General features: G+C 50.0%; 2 protein-coding genes and 1 long non-coding RNA gene across 6 annotated transcripts in view; all 3 read left to right on the top strand.

Moving 5' to 3' along the window:
- The window catches only part of LOC143362932 (uncharacterized), a 68,928-nt gene that overhangs the window by 32,726 nt on the left and 16,767 nt on the right, over positions 1-19,435 (top strand). For 3 of the 4 annotated variants that reach the window (XM_076803452.1, XM_076803451.1, XM_076803450.1), the window contains exon 4: positions 374-501. In XM_076803452.1, the coding sequence (XP_076659567.1) occupies positions 374-501 (128 nt within the window). The remainder of the gene's footprint in view (positions 1-373; positions 502-19,435) is intronic. The other variant, XM_076803453.1, reaches the window with a different exon arrangement.
- On the top strand, positions 5,846-7,141 carry LOC143362823 (uncharacterized). The gene is made up of 2 exons (XR_013083703.1): positions 5,846-6,327; positions 6,362-7,141. It is a non-coding gene; the product is annotated as an uncharacterized LOC143362823 (long non-coding RNA).
- On the top strand, positions 9,116-15,400 carry LOC143362915 (uncharacterized). The gene is made up of 2 exons (XM_076803424.1): positions 9,116-9,235; positions 11,568-15,400. The coding sequence occupies exons 1-2, from the start codon at positions 9,116-9,118 to the stop codon at positions 12,810-12,812; spliced, it is 1,365 nt and encodes a 454-aa protein (XP_076659539.1). The 3' UTR covers positions 12,813-15,400.

Raw genomic sequence — 19,435 nt, 5'->3', positions numbered from 1 at the left:
TACAGTCAAGCTTATCCGCAACGAAAGGACCACATGCTCGGACCTCTTTCAGCAGCTGTGTGCCCCCCCTACAAAAAGAAAACTAACTACAGAGAAAACTTAAAGACATAATTATCAGAATCGCTGCGACCACGGACAAGTTCTCGAAACCACCCCCAAGCCCCGCACACCCCCGAGATATGTCACTCTGTTGTCGCATAGCATCGGTAACATCATCGAGCAAGGCTTCCGTCATTATCTCTCTTTCTCCTGCCAACACGCCCACGCCCTCGGCCCACTCACCCCCCCCCCCACCGCCCCACCAACCCTTCACACGAACTCAATGGGAACAATAAACGAGAAATAAAATTGATTGTTAAATCGTGAAACGCAGACAGAGACCGTCCGAAACTCTGGACACCGAGCAGACCCCCCAAGAGCTTCTCGTTGCTTTCTGCTGTTCCAGGAAAAGAGGAGGAAAGGATCATGCTCCAGCAGATGCAGTCGTTGGCCCAGAAGCAGGTCCTTAAGCTATTTCTACCCATGTCGGCATATTCATATTCATAAATTATTATTATTCTTATTATTCTTATTATTATTATTATTATTATTCGTACGATTACGATTATTATTATTATTATTATTACTATTATTATTATTCTTTCTATGTATATCACAATCACTTGATCGACGAGTTTAGTCACGCTCATCAATGTACATATATACATATTTCTATATGTTGTACATGAATCATCAGAGTATCGTTCGCCGGAACGTACGGGGGAAAAAAAGAACGGTTGTACGCGCGTCTGTCCGAGCGTGTGCACGCGGCGAATAGACGCGCGTACGTCTGTGCGCTCGCGGGCGCGTGTGATTAGGGATATCAGAACATTTCTTTTCGTAATATCGCTTCCCACTGGTTGTTTATACGTAGTAGTGTTACTGCCTGCAAAACGTAGAGAGTTGTTCCGCGCTGTGCAAGCGGCTTCAGTATGTCCGCGCGTCATCTCACGCTTTATCAGCCCCCGCAACCCTTTTGCGTATCATCATCTTGTCGTATCATTCGCCGTCGTCATACCGCGCGCCCGGAGAAAGGGAAAACCATGATCGCTCCGGGGGAAGGGTGGTGCAACACTTGTACCCCCCGGCGCGATGGATTCTCGTTCTTCCGGTGTCGGCTGTCGAACTTGTTCCCCTCCTCTGTCCGCCGATTCGAGGAGAGGTTCGTCTCGCCGATCCCGGAATTTCGAATCGAACCGGTTTCCGGCGCCGTTTCCTCCCGACTCGGGAAAAGCGACAAAACACGGAACACACGTCCAAGGTACGGTATGGCCGCAGCAGCGAACTCGAACCGGTTTCAAACTCGGTTATCCGAATGGTCGCGAACGATCCGGTTCCCTCTGTAAAACGCATGAGCCTCGATCCACCCCCGACCATCCCCCGTCCCCGTGAACCGAACGCCGGTGATCCTTCCGGTTTTCACTCCCGCGGACGCAGGATTCGCACGGGATTTCAGACCGATCAACCGGATATACCCGACCACCGTTTCTCTCGGTCCAGGACGCTTCGAGACGCGAAAAGAGTCACGTTCAAACACGAACAGCACACGTCCAGAGGCATACAGAGACACACACGGCCCAAGTTTCCTGGCACGCGCGTCGCCGCGGTCACACCAGCACGCCCCACGCACACACCCCTGCACTTGGAGGCGACGATGGAAACGGTAGAGAAAGGTCCAGGCTCCGATTTTTCAAAATTGTGTCAGAGATGGACAAAAGAATATGGAATGTTGCGTTTGATAAATTTTAGTCTTGAAGCGGTGTTTCTTTCGTGCTCCAGCCTACCGTAATTTATTCGAGCGAGTCCATCTCTGTTTGCCGAAGACTCTAACTGGCCTGGACCAGCGAAAGGAGGTCTTCAGGATTCTATTTATGGTCCCGCTGGATTCACTGCTCCGGCAGAGTGGGCTCAACGAGGAAGCTGCTGTTCGAGGCCACAGAGTAGCTCTCTCTCACTCTCTCTCCTGTGACACCAGACACGGTGGTAATCGAAAACGTCAACCGTTGACAAAGAGAGCGCAATACCTTCGGGTCGCAGACCTAGTTCGGGACTCTCGTATAGCGGTAGATTTCGTCATTCTAATTGGGCAGAGCCTTCGTTGCGGGACAGGTGCTCGATGTTTTACGAGCTGCTCGCGATTCAAATTTGTATGCTGCTTTGAACGCCGCAGAATAATGAACGGGTAGCAGGTGCGAAAATATAGTGGCCGAAAATTTTGTTCAACGAAATCTACCAAAGTTTCGAGTCCCGATGAGCGGAATAACTTGACCAATCTGAAAATTCGACTTTAGTTCAGTGAAACCGGAAAGGAGGTTCCTTGTGTCTTACAAGATCAATGGTGTGTAGTATGAACGCTTGTCACGCAACTGCCCGCTAAATAACGTCAGATCTGCGAAACGTTAATGCGCCGGCACACGCGATCTCTGTTTACAATTTGCGCCTGAACGTTATGCATAAATTCAATATTCTCTTTGCCGCTTGCTTCGCCCGTGGTTAATGCGGATGCGAAACAAAGCGGTCTGGGTAAAGTGGCCTGCAGCAGTACAGTTACAAAGCGACTTAGGGGCGTCTGTATTTTGAATCGCATTATCTGGTAAGACACAAATAAAAAGAACCAGACACGCTGGCTAGAATGTTTCTTGTAAGTGCTGAAAAATTTAATTCAATAGAAACGACGACCCGAACGTGTGGCCCTTTTTCTGCAAAAGACAGTGGCGGCTCGAGTCGAGCGGAGGCCCCAACAATTTCGGGGCCCTGGAAGTTGGAAACAGAAGTTGCAAGAAAGCTCTCATAAACTGATTAACAAAAAAGAAACGGAGCTCCACCATCAAACCCGGCACAGGGGATGAAAATTGACGAGTCTCTCGTGGTGGACGAAAGCAGCTGTCCCTGCACATTGTCACCGCCAAGTGTACGTTCGTTTGTCACCGGAGTCACGAGTCGCGTCACCTCCTCATCCGTTCTGTTCGCGCGAAACGTCCAAAAGCGCCGTTCGCCGATCCCCGAACCCGAGGGTAGACGATTAATAAAGCCACCGAGGGTGGCTTTATTTCCCGACGGGGGACAAAAAGACGTGGTCGGTTGTTTCCCGGAGGTTTCCGCGTTTTCTTGCGCGGCGATTCCACCGTGCCGCAGATCTGGAACACGGTGCGAAAGCGTGAAACGAGCCGCGAGCAAACGAGTCGCATTCATCCCGGCTGAATCCGCGCCAACGGCACCGCCGAGCACTCTGCTCCCTCTTCTTAAGCAGAAATTACGCGTGCTCCCCCTCTCGTTTTCCGCGACCGAGCAAAAACAAAAAATGTTCGATCGTCGATTAATTCGGCCCCGGAGAAAGCTACCCTCTTCTCGAGGGTAGCCCGGGAACGGTTTCGCGAGAAACCTGCGGCCTTTTGGACGGTTCCGATCGGTGTCACAGCAACGCTTGTTCTCGTAGCATTATACTGTCGCTGTCCCGCTACTACCACAGTCTCACCATAGCACAAGATCTATATCGTCACTGTTGTCACTGTCCCACCACCGAGCACCGCCGCCATCTTGTTCGCCTAACTCACGTAATTCGTGCTAGAACAGTCGTAGTCGACCCCCGAAACTCGTCCAAGTTCGTAGCTGAACCCAGTTTAGTCTGCGCCCGGATGCGAAGTCGCCCTGGAAGAGCATCCTGACGTGTTTCCGGTATCGTCGAGCGGTTGATCCGATGATCCTCTGCTCGCACGAGCTCCGAACCGCTGATGAACGTTAAAGAAATTGCTGTAAATCTCGCGTAATGATAAACCAATAACGTGCCATTATCACAAAGCGTTTACCCGCTATAGTCGATGAATTTAAGGGTGCAAATTCGACGTGGGACGGGTTTTGATCTCGTTGAATCAGGATGATCGAGTGCTTACTCCGACGCGTCGAATGGAATTTAATATCCCAGCTTATTGGGCCCCAGTGGTCTATGATATCGATATCTGCGGAACGGCTTGAATTTCGGAATATTCTCATCAGATTAACAATAGACAAAGCTGGGACGTGAATTCGCTGGGGAAAAAGGGGACGGGGATGCTGCGTTGCAGTAGATAAAGCTACACGATATCTCACTCTGAGAACTAGCATAAATCTGCAGGCCGATCCGGTTACGCTCAGACAGGTAGCGGAAGTCAGTGGAAAGTCTCGATACAAGTCAGACCGATCACGACACAGTGATCTTAGCTTTATGGGAAGCAGTAGAGCAAGATCGTCTTCAACCTGATTGGCTGGGAAAATCGTTTCTTTGATTCTGTCCCGTCGTTTCTGATTGTCTTTTCTCTTTTCCGAAGGTCTCGCTGCTGGCTGCGCCATGGAATGGCGGAGACAGACATCTGACGCTAGGGAAGACAGCATAAGCGACCGTACGGAGGGAGAACTTCCGTCAGTCGCGCGTCTAACCGTGGACAGACTTTCGGAACTGAGAAGACGATCGACGGAGACAAAGTTAAAGCGAACAAATGGTCCATTGATTCTTAGTAACACCTAAACTGAAGCAAAGTTGTTAGTTATCGCGGTGGTTACGGGGTTAACGTTTGACGACCAGAGCGAAAAATGATAGAGCATCTACAGATTCCCTGTCTCCGTGTACGGGGTTCGAGAAGATCGAAGTGAAATTCCATGGTGACGTCGCATCCGGCCGATCACGTCGGTACTCCCTGCATCTTCGTGTTATGTGCCTGTTAGATCTAGGATTTAGGTGAAGTCTACGTGGCTTGAGCGGCATTCACAGATCTTTTAGCGAGAAGGCGAAGTCGCGCGAACGTGGACAGAGAAAATAATCATATTGTACTCGGCGGGGCCACTCGGTTTTACGAGCCGGACAGAGCACGCGCGATCAACGATCTCGCCCGACCGGGGTTTCTCTTCATCGTGTCACACACCACCACCACTTTTCTTATTCTTTCTTTCTCTCTTTTTTCTTGCACCGGGAGCGTGCACCGGCCCAACACCGTGCACACTTCCAACGTCGGCCGAGCCGGAGGTGTCGGGCGCTCCGAGAAGCGAGACACCGAACGAACGATCGAACAATGCACCAGCACCAAGGCCTGTCTCTCTCGTCACCGAAACTATTCCGCCCGTGAATCTTAGCAGCACCATCCCGCAGCTACGCCTGACTCTCTGAACCCCCCCCCCCCCCCCCGTATAACCCGGTCGTTGAGCCCCCCACCCCTACCCCCTGATCAACGATTCTGTTCATCCTGATTTCTCCAGCCCGCAGAACCCCCATATCGACGACTGACATACTTCATCCTCGCTAGAGGTGGTTGTATCCCGTTCGCATTCAACGCGCGACGCAATAATGGTATTCCGTTCACGGGATCGTCCGCCGTAGACTGTTCCGCGCGCGTCCGGGCGCCACAGCGATCCCGGAAATAGCCGGGTTAACATGATCGTCGACCGCGAACCGGGAATCGCACAGGTCCTCGCAAACCGGGAAAGATCGATAGCCGTTTCGTTCTTCGTGACCTCTCTTCCGCAGAGTTTTCTTTGCCCACGATCGTCTCCAGAGTTTGGTTACGCTGAATTTTTCCTCGATTCTAATCGGAAAGCTGTTTTTCTATTCTGTTCCCGTCCGATCCGCCCGCGGTTCTCGAGAATTGGCAAAATCGCGGCAGCTTATTTTCGACCCCCCCGGGGTGCTGTTGAACATTTCTTTCCGATCCGACGAGATCGGAGTTGCTGGAATGGATGTATTATTTTGAACGGGTGCATGCTTGTTAGCTCCTTCTGTTCCGCGACAGTAACGCCGGAGATAGTCGAAGGTCGAACGTGTATGCGTCAAGGGGGCCAATGAAGTATGTCAAACTGTGTCTGCATATTCCCCCGAACAAAGCATGCGAAAATCGGGACGCTGAAGAGCAACCGCGCGAAATCTCTCTCCTACTTGACCGTTATGACCGGCCGCGATCTATCTGCGAGACCGACGACAGTTCTCTCTGACCTTCTGTTTCTCTCTTTAAGTTTTCTATCTATCTGTCTGTCTGTCTGTCTGTCTGTCTGTTCGTCTGTCTGTCTATCTATCTATCTATCTATCTATCCATCTGTCTGTCTGTCTGTCTGTCTGTCTATCTATCTATCTTTCTGTCTCCGCCTTTGTCTCTCCTTCTGTCTTTCTCTTTGCACCACGTGGGATCGAACGACGACAATACGAGACGTCGACGAGGACATCCGGACAAGAGACGGCCGATCGGGGAACGTGCACAGCCGGAAAGTAAAAGAACAAAAAAAGTATATAAAGAAAAGAGAGCAGAATGTAACGATTAACGATAGGACGTCAGTATAATAACGTGTGTCGCAAACGAACGAGGCCAGATAGAAAAAGAAACGGAAAGAACGAAAGACAAGAACAGAAAATAATATGCGCTGCGATTGGAATGCGTGGAATGAGCTGCTTTGGATGTGTAGGTGGTAAGACGTTTAGCAACCCCTGTTACGGGAAGATATAATCACGCCCGCATCCACCCCTATCGTCACTCACCCCAGTTCTAAACTACAACTACTACTAACTACTACTAACTACTACTAACTACTACTAACTACTACTTACTACTACTACTACTACTAACTAATACTAACTACTACTACTACTACTACAACCACCACATGATCAGCCATCATCATCATGACCACCAACGCCATGAAAACCAACCATCATGATCATCACCATCAACAACATCAACACGACCACCACCACCATCATGGTTTAAGTCTCCTCGACATACTCCGACAATTAGTGGCGGAAGACTATGCACGTGACCTCTCCCCTGATCCGGGCCCTGCCAAGGGAGGACCCAACAGGTACACTGATCTCACACGTTTAAGTCTCGATTGAACCGATCGAACCGAGAGGAGACAGCCACACACTATACCCCTGACTCCTTCCATCATCTTCATCTTCATCTTCATCGTCAACCCCCATCATTTTGAATACCGCGTAAGCTGATCGACACGTCTGGATGAAGTATAACCGTCGATGTTGTTCTCTACTAACTTACTCCTGCCATCTTTTGCGTCAGCCGTCGGAGGAATTTCGCGCAATCGGACCCGGAAGAACAGGGGGTGACGCGAGAGGCGTTCCAACCCCCCAAAAGAGGGCAAGAGACCTTTACATTGCGCTCCTCACTCTGCGAACAAAAATCGTTCTCGAGTGAACGGAGAGAGACATTTTTACATTGAATCGGCAGTTCGAGAATTAAAGTACGTTGCCCTCATCATTTTTATGGAAATCTCTTTACCGGCAATTACGGTTCGCGAAAATAATATTTGTCGGGATATCTAAACCAAAATTCCTACCACAAGATGCGCCAAAAGTTCGAGGAATCTAGCTTTCAAAGGGACACGTGGGTCCTTTTGCGCGAAATTTATAATATTCAGGAACATGTCGCACCTTCGATAGAGAACGACGTATAGGTACATAGAGATATTACATGCGCGTATATACATTGTGTGTATACACCTGCTGGAGATCGTGTCTTCGGGAATGCCACGGTATGTATGCAACACACGATCCCGGAAATCGAGTCAAAAGTCACGCCTAACCCCTTGCTGCTCCCCGTCCCTTATCGATTCCGCGTCGATAGAGATCTCGCACGCGAAAGCGATCCGAGGCGGGCATCGCCCTCCCCAAGGCAAAATAATTGTGATCCTTTTTTTTTGGAAACTTCGAAATTGGAATTCGTAATCGAGGCACGACAGCGGAACGGGTTATTTCCGAGCCGACTGCTCGATGGAAAATCATTTTAATTAAATCTTCTGGCGCGTGGCTGTATTTACTGAACCGGAGGGAGAAGAATGAAGAGAAATTAATATTATAACTCGGGGAACGTGTTCGGCTCCGATCGATCGTCGCATCGGGAACGCAGGAAAATATGCAGCGGGACACGCGCGTCTGCGTAGCGTCGCTGCACCGCGATGCACCTTGCACCGAATCCGCTGAAATTTCTTCCGAATCGACGTCCACGCCCAGAACACGAAAACTACCGAAATTTCGACGAGCAGCAGTTTTAACCGGTGTTTGAAACGACGGAAACGATAAAGATGTCTTTTATGCACTCGGAACTGCAACGAAAAATTGACTACAGAGCGATGCAACGTGTCCCCAGAAGGACAGAAGACTGCATCGGGCTGCGCGAGACTTTTGATTCGTCCCGTAGGAGAAGCATTTTCATACGATCATTTTCTTTGATGTGCAACTTCATTTTTCATGATCCGTGCACGCTGGCCGAGGCGGTAGACGCTTATTGTTCCGAAAACAACGATGTTTGTTGTTTCCGAAGCACACCGAGACTATTTACCAGTCGATTCACGGAGCTTAAATACAAGCGAAACGAAAATGTGTATTTCACGGACGTTGATTCGCTGTACAATCGAAATCGATCATGAAATACGGCTCTTGTTATCTGGAATCGCGAGCAAATCAGGAAAAGAGAATCGTGAAATTTATTCTACAGCCGATAAGAGTTTGTTTCAATTCACCGAAATATTGGTATCATTTTAACAGCAGATTTTATCGATCTCGATACATCCGCGGAAACCGTTTACATTTTTGCGTGCGGTTTTCGATCGATTTATACGCATCCTGTCGCTAGTAAATTACGGAGAAACATCGTTACATTTTCAAAACCCTCGAAACATTTGTTTCTTCGTGACAAATATGTGAAATTTTGCATAGTTTTCTGCCTGAACACCAATGAAACGATACACTATGTTTGAGCAATGACGAACTCGGCCGGTGTACACGTCGAATACATACGAATGAGTGGTTAACTCTTAAATATGTATATTTCCACACGTTTACAGAATGTGTTTGTCCTCTTTACGTCACACACGTAAATACTTACACTCTATTATACTATATATATACATATCTATGAAATGCACCATTCTGTTCGATCTGTAACACATCACTCACCATTGACTTTGTTCTGTTGATTTTGATCATGATCTCGGCTGTGACACACACCTTGAATGTTTATCACCGGCCAGTTATATTATATATACTCTCTCTTCTCGTTCTTGTACGTCTCAGACACGTTCTTGCCCATCACGACTTACCGCTATCATGGCCAATCGTCGTAATCGATGCACGAGCAGCGGGACGGTCCGAAAGTCGTCAAGTCGCGTCAAGCCGATCCGATCCCAGGCCCAAGGGAGGACTTTGCGACTGTTTGGCACCGACCTGGTGCGACATGCGATAATACGACGTCGCTCTCCTCGCGTAATCTACTGTCTTATCCTCTACCGTTTTATTATATACCTCTTGTGTTTGTTTGACCGACGAGCGGTGGTCGCAAGCCGTGAATCGCATTACTTCGCGTCGTTGCGAAAATTATTCCAACGAAAGCTATTCCGGGGTTGCATTCCCATGAGAAAAATCGGTTGCTCGTTTGCACGAAAAGATCGATGGAAAATTGAGATGGCGTGTTTTCGAGTCTCGGAACGATGTGTCCATCCGTCGGTTTGCGATCACCGGTAGAACTCATCGTACACATATATATATATCTAGTCACACACTGTTCGCCGAAATGCGTATCCACGAATTGTCCGTGTACAACAACGGCGAATGCACGTCTCGACGTTTTTATTTCGGTTCAGCTGTTCTCTCACAGTCCCCTCACATTTCTTTTTGCACGTGTGTGTCACGGCTAGGCTGTCCGCCGCGGAACTCTCTCTCTCTCTCTCTCTCTCTCCGTTCGACCAATCTGTCGATGATCGCGCGGAGAGATGATCGCCTCATTCTGCACAAAGCCCGCGCAAACCATACATATCTCCTCCTTCGCGACGAGTCGTGGATACGCATTGCTCGCGTCTTGTCATCTTGTCCATGCGACGTGGCCGCGTTTCGATCCGAGTTTCGCGTCCGCCAGACGGACACCGGGAACACGATTTCATTTTTGGCAACTCGCGTTGGATTTGTTTCAATTGGGGGTAGATCGATTGATAAATCTTGATACAGAGAGATAGATAGATAGATAGATAGAGGGAGGGAGACAGAAGGAAAATGAGAGAGTGTGTGAGAGAGAGAGTGAGAGAGAGAGAGATACATATGCATATGGGAAACAAAAGGAAAAACGGAGGCGAGAAAAACGCGTCATCGAAACGCCGCGCGCAGAAATATGGACAACGATGTCGGCCGTACGTCGCGGTGGGCGAAAGAACTGCGGCGGCGCCCGGCGTCCGCAAGAGGATCGTTCTGCCGTGGAGAGACGCGGCCGGGAACAGCGTCGAGACCGATCGTATGTATCCGAGAGACAAAATTCCAAACAACCAGAACGAAAATGGCTCAGGCAAAATTCAGACCCGGCGAGAATACACACCAATTCGCACGGTTTTTGAGAGTGACCTTGCGATCGTGGCGTCCGCGAGATCGACAGAGATTTGTCAAGAGGTTTTCTCAGGCCTAAACGGGGGAAAGAAAGAAACAGAGGTGTAGAGAGAAAGAGAGAGAGAGAGAGCGAGAGAGAGAGAGAGAGAGCGAGAGAGAGTGAGAGAGAGAGAGAGAGATCGTGGATGTCATCGGTGATCGGTGATGGTTCCTGTGACCGCCGGAAACGGCCGCGCGAGAGACGCGAGAATCACAGATCGTACGATTTCGTCGCTCGTCGCCGACGACAACGCGATGAGAATGCCCTCGGGATACAGCACCTGGTCGTTCGGAGGAGCGAAAAAGTTTTTCGACCGGATATGGATGTGTCGAAGGAGGAAGGAAGCTCGGCGGAACGTCGCTTTTCTTTCGTCAACCGGGACGCCTGCCGGTGCCACTTACGCTTCCTCGAAACTGTCCCGGCGGGGGATTACCCGAGAATTTCATTTGAACCGACGACGGTCCACTGCACGCGGGAAAGCTCGTTCTCCTTTCAGAAACCACTTCTTCGACTTTGACTCGACTGTCCGAATAACAGCTTTTCCGGTCGACCTTCCGTCTGGTGCAATCCTCGCACTTTTCTGAAACGCATCCACGGTGTAATAACGCTTTGTTTCTTTTTTTTTTAATATTCTAAACTCCAATCAGTTTCGACTGCAGAATAAACATTAATGAAAAAAGGAGGTCGACGCGACGGCGCCAGACGGAAGATTAAAAACGAGATTCATTGTTCCACGCGCGCGTAAAATTCGAGAAAGTAGGGTAGGATGATAAACCGCGTAATGTTCAATCTTCGACCGTGCGAGGAGCAGCCGTATGGTCGATCGTAACGTTTGAACAGCGTTGCCCCGGGTAACCGAACCGAGATGGGTGATGAACGGTGAAGAGGATGACGTTCTTCTTCCCTTTTACCGTTGCTATTACGGGCATTCGTGGTTTATAAATCCTCTCTCGTGTAGCGGAACAAAAAGTGCTCGAGGGATATCTTCAAGTGGCTTTTTAAGAGAACGCGGTATTCCAGGAAAGAGCAATGTTTTTCCGAAACCGCGGGTGCAGTGGTCGAAGAGAGATCATACCTAAAATTGTCCAAACTAGTGCGAACCACGGGACAGATTCGTGTCAGCGAGGCCGCACCAAAAAACCACCGTAGAAAAATAAAAAATCTATATACATCTCCCTTCTACGAACCACCGCATACATCACACCAAGAAAAATAAAATGTAGAAGTACAGTACAAAAAAACAACTACAACCAAAAAAAAAAAAAATTAAAAAAAAGTCTAAGAATCCAAAAACAAAACAAAAAAAAAACCCCTCGCACGCTCGCTATAGAGAGACACGAGACGGGCGGAAAACACGTCGACGAGTGTAACCGTGCCCCTATTGCTTGTGTTGTAAAGGAGCTCAAAGCCACGAACGAGAGCCTGAAGAGCCTCCAGACGCAGCTGGAGCTGGCGTACGCTTCGACCGCGTCGTCCGGGGCAGCTGTGGCGGGCGGATGTGCAGGTCTTGGGCTAGGTAGCGTATCAGATGGTGCAGGAGGCGGTTGCGGTACCGTCCTTGGGGGTAGCGTGGCGGTTCCAGGCGGCGTGCCCGGTAGCACCACCCTGACGGCCATCATGGAGACAAAAGACGCGCGCATACAGACCCTAGAGGGGCAGGTGACGTTGCTGGAGACCGAGTTACAGCGTATCAAGGAGTGCGGTGGTAGACTGAGGGAGCAGTTGCTGAAAGCGACCGCTGTTCCGAGTAGCGGCGGCGGTGGTCTGCAGCAACAGTCGCAACAATCATCGGTACTACTGCAACAGCAGCAGCAGCAGCAACAACAACAAGCACAAATTAATAATAATTTAGCCGCGGGAGGTATCGAGTCGCAAGCGCGACAGGGATTGGTGACGGCCATGGGTGGTGGTTGTTCGCAGCAGCCCGGCACGTTGGCCTTGGCCAGGGGACCGTCCGTGATGACCTCTCTGGTACCGTATGGTCACACGTCGTCCACGGCATTAACCAGTTCATTGCTTGCCGGTTCGACAGGTGGGACCATGACCGGCGTAGGAGGTGGGGGCGGTTCCTCGTGCCTGGCCGGCATCTCGTCGGGCGCTACCACTGGCGTGGTCAATCCCTATACCGATCGTTACGCCGATCATCTCCATCAGCTTCACCATCACTACCACCCTCTTCATCATCATCAGCCTCATCTCCATCATCAACAGCAGCACCAGCTGCAGTTGCAACATCAGCAGCAAATGCAGCAACACTTGAAACAAATTGAGCCAGCGGCGCAGGGCGCGCTGGCGTTGCACGCGCACAACTTCAACAAGCACGACATGAACTTCAAACGGCAAGTAAGTTTCTTCATCAACAACGTGCGCATCGAAAAGAACGACGCCGTCTAGGGACGTGTCCGAGAACGGATATCTATCCGTCTGTCGCGTCACGCCGGAACTGGCGCGCCGCAGGTTCTTCCTCCGCGTGAGTACCATATACCCGATCTCTCTCATAGGTGTCACGAGAGAAAGCGGGAAAGAGAGAAAGAGAGAGAGAGAGCGTGTGTGTGTGATATGGTCTCACGATATATATATATATATACACGTCTATATCTATGTTATATATATGCATATACTATATAATACCCTCCTTGCGTCTCGTTTCGTATCAAAACTCGTCGAGTCAGAAACCGAGCTCGAGACTCTTCCGTCTCTTCTTCATCCTCGAGCCAAGGACACGAGGACGTTTTCGATGCTCGCCAACGAGTCGACCGTTCCTAGAACGGTCCAGGATCGAGACATATTGATGTTGTCGATGCGAGAAAGTTTGCTTGCGTATGCTTGAGAGAAAGAGAGAAAGAGAGAGAGAGAGCGAAAGCAAGAGAAAATGGAACGAACGAACGAGAGAATGTATGTCTGCCTATTACCTGGTCTCAGTCGAGAGGAAAGGAAGCCGAACAACCGCATTGCCAGGAAGCTGCGTGGCGCGATGGTCGTCGTGAATCATTTTAGGTCGATATACTTACCACGGATCTTTCGATTCCTTTCGTCTTCTCTTCGGAAAGCGTCGCGTCGCACGATGCCGTATATGAGTCCGTGAGAACTATGTGGTCAAGGTTCAACGCTACGAACGTCCATTTCCTTTCACGACCGCTACCAACACGCACACTAGACCCTCCCGCAACAATGTCTCGCCAACTCCTCTCCAACGGTTGGTCTAAGATACGCTTATTTTTCTACGTTCAACGGATCCACACACACGCGCGCGTTTCCCCCTTTCATACGCAAAGTCAGCGCAAGACGGTTTCTCGTTGTTTCGCCGAAAAAGAAAAACCGATTCGCTTTTGTCTCTCTCCCCGTGGACCGAGTCGGGCCACGCTTTACTTCTCATCGACTCGTACACGCGCTCGTGGCGCAATTAGCGTACCTGTTTTCTTTACCTCCCGGCATCCCTTTCTTATCGGACAGAAGAGTTTCTATTTTTTGACTCGATTGTACCTGTTTAAGAGACAAAAAGAACAAACAAACAAACAAAAAAAAAAAATTAAGAAATAGTAAGAGGACGCAACGCGTCCGTAGGTTTAAAGAGAAGAACCGACCAGCGAAACCCTTTTCGACGGCGGGCGTCCCTGAAAAAGAAAAGAACAAAAAAAAAAGAAATACAGAACCGATCACCAGGGTACTCGAAGAAAAAATGGGTTTCGAGGAGTTCTTGCGAGAAAGTCAATGAGAAAGTCATAATTCGGTAGCTCCCGGCGTGTAGAGCCCCGAGTACAACTGTGCGTACCTAATCTGTAGGCCTTAGCAGATGATTATATCTACGTTGTTGACATTCTGGATTCTCTATAGATGTTGGAAGTTGTACAGGTATCCCGATTAGAGTTGAACGTTCTGTGTAGCCGGCACGTCGTCGTCGTTCCGATCGTCGATCGGCGTGCGCGTATATTTTTCTTGTGACACCTTCGTCGCGCGTCCCTCCGCTCGGCTCCTCTGGAGGGTTCCCAGCGCGTTTCGACGCTATTCGTCTTCGGTAGGACATTAGATTAACCTGAATTCGGTCTGCGGACAACATTAGCCTTAGCACGAGTCCCGCGCGAGTATTACGAGATATTTTTTTAACGAAAACGAATTCCGCGAGAGAGACACTCTCTCGGAGAGAAAGAGATAGAGAGAGAGAGAGAGTTGAAACAACGGAACAGAACTCGGCGAAGATGGGAGAGAGATCGTCACGAGGGACCATCTTCCCCGAAACTGATCGAAAGAGCACACGTGGCCTTCGGCTTTCTATCGCGTGGAATCCCGCGGGTACAACGATGGACGTTGCGAGAACAAGCTGAAGAAGAAGCGGAGACACAGAGGAAGAGAGAACGAACGAAACCAAAAAGAAAAAAAAAAAAGAAACGAGAGAAGAAGCTTCCAAGGGTATATTTTCGTAGCGCAGAGCGTTTTAACCCGCCTCGATGTCCGTCATCCTCGAGAGCTGTGTCGGTGCCGATCCCCCATCCGTTTAGGTGTTGTACCTAGCTTAACCAGGCTCGACGCGAAGCTTCTCTTTCGCGTTCGGTCGCGCTTTATTTTTTTACCGAAGACGTGTGCGGAGGGGGAAAATTGAACGGGATTTAACGAACGTCCGGGGAACGTTCTAAGCGGGCGGACCGTTTCCGGTGACCGAGCCGCATCGAGCTGCGAAACGCGTTCACGCTCGTTTCCACCGTAATCGGACGACTATCGAACGGGCTGCGGAAGGTGTTCCGGAGTCCGCAGAACCGCAGGCGGTCGAGCTAGGTATACCCTAATCGCCCAGCCCCGCAGGGATAATCCTCCCTCGTCCCGGAGGATATGGAACCGTGACAAAACCGGGAGCACGGCAAGTTGCGCGTCGCTCGCAAGGACATCGCCGATCTCCGGACGACATGGTTTCGCGCTCGCCTCGACGATGTTTCACGATCTCGCGCGTCCGCCGACCTTCGATCGTTTGCTTCGCAAGGTCCGCAACTGAGCCTAAACGAGAGAAAAAAAAACAAAGCGTGTCTGCGCACTTACCGGCGATCCTCTTCGGACTCTCCCGGCGAACCAGAGAGAAAAGCATAGAGACGCGGTCACACGCGAGTCACGATCGATAACAATGAGAGAGTGAGAGAGAGAGAATGTGTGTGCGAGAGAGAGAGAGAGAGAGCGAGAGCGGAACGGAATGGAGAAAGGAATGGAACGATTTCTCGTTTTTGTCCACGTCACCCTATCGCTTCTCTCCGCCCGTGCCTGTGCGCGTGTGTGAAACGATTCCGTCAACCCCGTTGACAGCCCCTTTTTCTCGAGACCTTGACAGCCTCGAGGCAGTCGGCGAGGACGACTAGACCCGTAATCGGAGAACGAGAACAATCACGCGTCCAAGCGACAATCGAAGGAATCTCTCTTCCGTTGTCTCTTGCATGAACCCCCTGTGTCCCGGCTCTCTCCCTTTGGCAAACCCTGTCATCCTACGCCTCTGACGACGAACCCCGGATTCCTCTCGCGGTCGAACCTGAAAGGCATCGCATCCCGACCGAAAGAACGCAAGGTGAAACGGAAGAGCCGACCTTGTAGAACGCAGATCCGTCCCTCCGAGATCCCCTCCCCAATTCGGGTCAAGGGTGCGTCGGCGACAGCTGACCGAAGTCAAGCCGACGACAGGATAACGTCGATCGAAAAAGAGAAATAACAAACGGTATAACGACAACTGCAACAACATCAACAACAACAACAACACAGAGAGAAAGAAAGAATTCAATGTGCTCGATCGTTCTCTGATCCAGCTTGAACCTAACCACCGGCCTCTTCCTGGTCCCGTCGTTTCTTATTTTTCATTTCCGCCCGTCTCCCGATCCCCGTTACGAGTTTCTTTCCACGAAGTACGCCCGTTTAATTTCGATCAACGTCCAACCATCCCCAGAATGATTTCTTCATCGTCCAGAATTCGTTTGTGTCCAATTCGTTCGAATCACGACGTTTTCTCTCACACGCGTTCCATCCCGCACGCAGCCGCCGATCGAATCGTTTCGACACCAATCATCCCGGGCACATCGGATCGGATTCCTGCACTCTGCCCCCCCCCCCCTTGTAGCATCACGTTTAGTATCGTCGACGATCCACCACTCCCGCCACTTGTATCACCCCACTTAGGTTCCCGTTTGGTCATTGCTAGCCACAACACTGGACAAGCCTAAAATCACAATCACCCACCGTCACGAACCGTGAGAGAAAGGACCACCCCCGTCGCCAAAGCACCCTGTCCTTCATGCATCATCGAGCATACTCACCGAAACCCTGTCGTCTGTCCGTTCTCATCGTCGTCAACTCGTGGCACGCTCATTACTCGTCTCTCGTTACCATCTCTCGGGTCGCATTATCATATACAGAGGGACATAGATCACCGATCGAGAGAAGGCTGGTTTCCACGTTCATCGTCATCGATCGTTCTCCATGCCATGATCATCGTCATCCAGGACCACTGGGCGTGTCGGATCATACGTCGGAATTCGCGGGCACTCGTGTTAGGTTCATCGCAGCTCCTCATCGTCATGAAAATCACCGTTCGCTCCGCCATTCTCGAAGTCGCGTCTCGTAGAAGTTTCTCGAATGCAAATGAACGGATCGTTTCTGGCATGATGCATGCGTCCGAGAGCCGGACGGAACGTAGACGATGTTGTTTTCACGCTCGTTTTCTAGAACACCACTTCGAGGCTCGTAAGCGTTTGGTCGCGCAACAGATCTGCGATCGCCGTGGACCGCGGCGAGAAACAGATCTCCGGATCGATCCGACTCTTCGCGTCGTGATCTTCGGGAGATCTCTCTCGATCACCGGCGTCCCGAACCCCGAGCGACCATCGGCCATCGTACAGGGTCGCGAAGCTCCGCCGGGTTTCCTTGACCCCCGTTGAACTCGATCGGATGAACTTTTGCTCGGTAGTACAAAATCGTCAACGCGCCGTCAATTATAGCTATAGTAGAGCTGTAAGCACCCAAGTGCTCGGACGGTTCCAGCCTTGAAGCGGTTCGAACTTCGATGCGCCTTAAGCCAGCGAAAATCTCAAGTAAACGATTCATATAAAAACATAGTGTAGAACAAACTTCTCCTGGAGCCCAAATTCATGTACAAATGATTTTTTATACGACACCTGGACCTGTTAACCGGAGGACTCTTTTATTCGCGACAATCTTCATGATCGATCAACGCTTTCCGTGATAAATTGATCTCTTACTGCGACAATTAGTTCGATGTGTTGTACACGATAGAAAATGTGTTCCCACGAAATTTGATGGAACGCGGATTCAAAGTCTGCGCGTTCTGCGCTGACGTACTCTCGCGATAGTTGTCCACTTAGGTGTGCGTGCAACTATTAGGGAGCATCGTCGTGTCACAGCGACGCAACACTTGGTAACGCTTTTCAGTGTCCACCGTGGTGGAAATCAAAGTGCCAATTAGCATGGAAATGCATAGAAAATAATGCGAGAAACATAGTACAATGAAATTGGAGGTATCGAAGGACGCGAGCGATAACTCGGTTAACAGGTCAGCTTCAGACCAAAGTCAATATTCTCGAGAATGCTCACGATTAGCCAGAGTACAAACGCAACAGAACGTAGCAGAGACACTACCAAAAGTCAATTCTATTATTATCCACGGTGATGGTTAGATTGTAATTTCGCAGGGCTCGTTTAGACGAATATTCCACGGAGGCAACGGATATTTCGCAGATTTTCTCAACAATATAATAGGCTAACTATTTCATGTGTCGTCTATCCCCCACTGCTTCTTAGAACTACCAGAATCTGTGTACGCTAAACAAAGCTGAACAAATATTCTATCAAAAATATTTGCGAAATATCCGCTGCAGTCACGGAACACGGTAATGTCTCGATATATGTCTCGAAAGAGGTGCGCGCGATATTTGTGAATTTTTAATGTAATTGTCGCGTATTCTCGAGATCGAGTCGAACGTGTCTCGTCGATGATTTTCGGGGTTCGTGATCGACAACAAGGAATCCCGGCGGATAAGTTCGAGCCGGCAACTGTCCGGTTGACGGAGCAAATTAGGCTCGGTAAATCAGGCGAAGTTCGACCTCGTCGTCGTCGTAGTTCGTTCGTGTTTGTTCGTGTTTGTTCGTGTCTGTCCGAGCAGTCGTTTCACCCTAATTCGCGACCGATTCGCTCGATCCGACAAATTCCGAGAGCCGCATACGAGTCTCCGGAGAAGTCTAGTACTGTGTTTATGCATGCTGCATGCCACGCAGACAAGCTCCGTATCGTTACGACGCATCCTCTCATCATCTATAGCTGTCTGTCGTCTCGTTGATCGATTTCCCATATAAGGTAAACGAACAGGGCATCGCCGTCATCCGACATTTTTCAGCGAGCTTCGAGGCTGACCTCGAGCGGCTCGCCTATAGTAATCGAAACGAGGGGATCGTTCGTTCCGCAGACAAGCTTGTCTCTTCCAAATTCTTTTTGACACGCTTGAGAAACAATACATTCCGATCGGATCGTAAAAACGGAACCGAACGTCCCCGAACCCGCGACATAATCGTTAAGGGACTCCATCATTAGCACTTAAGGCTAGAGCTAAGTTAGCGATAAGTCAGCAATGGATGGCACTCCCCAACTCCGCCGAACTCTCGTCCGATTTTTTCCCCACGGCGAACGGCCAATCCGATCGCGCAGGGCCGGCATAAAATTTTACGTGACCGGAATTAAGGGGAGTCGGGAAAATCAAAGAAAGCTGATCACGTGCCATCGCGGCGAACGAAGGCCCCCGGTATCGATCAGATTAAACGTAACAATGCTCCGAGGAAATTCTGGAAAAATCATTTCACCCTTTCGGCTAATTAGGCTCCACGAGTTCGAGACGCTTTCGTACAAATCGTTTGACAAGCAACACCGAGGAAACTCGAAGCGAAACTAGCGTTTAATGTTCCGCTGAACTGAAACATCTGTTGGCGATCTGTTTCGAACATTAAATACATACGATCGGAGATAAGGGGAATCAATCTGACGC

Source organism: Halictus rubicundus, chromosome 18 (genome assembly GCF_050948215.1).
Source record: "Halictus rubicundus isolate RS-2024b chromosome 18, iyHalRubi1_principal, whole genome shotgun sequence".
Classification (NCBI taxonomy): domain Eukaryota; kingdom Metazoa; phylum Arthropoda; class Insecta; order Hymenoptera; family Halictidae; genus Halictus; species Halictus rubicundus.
Note: the sequence above shows the minus strand (reverse complement) of the source record. Positions and strands in the feature narration are given on the sequence as shown.

Excerpts from the sequence above, each read along its gene's own strand:
- LOC143362915 (XM_076803424.1), top strand. The coding sequence starts at position 9,116 with ATGGCCAATCGTCGTAATCGATGCACGAGCAGCGGGACGGTCCGAAAG. Across the intron at positions 9,236-11,567 it reads GACTGTTTGGCACCGACCTG|AAAAATAAAAAATCTATATA; the intron begins GTGCGACATGCG and ends AAACCACCGTAG.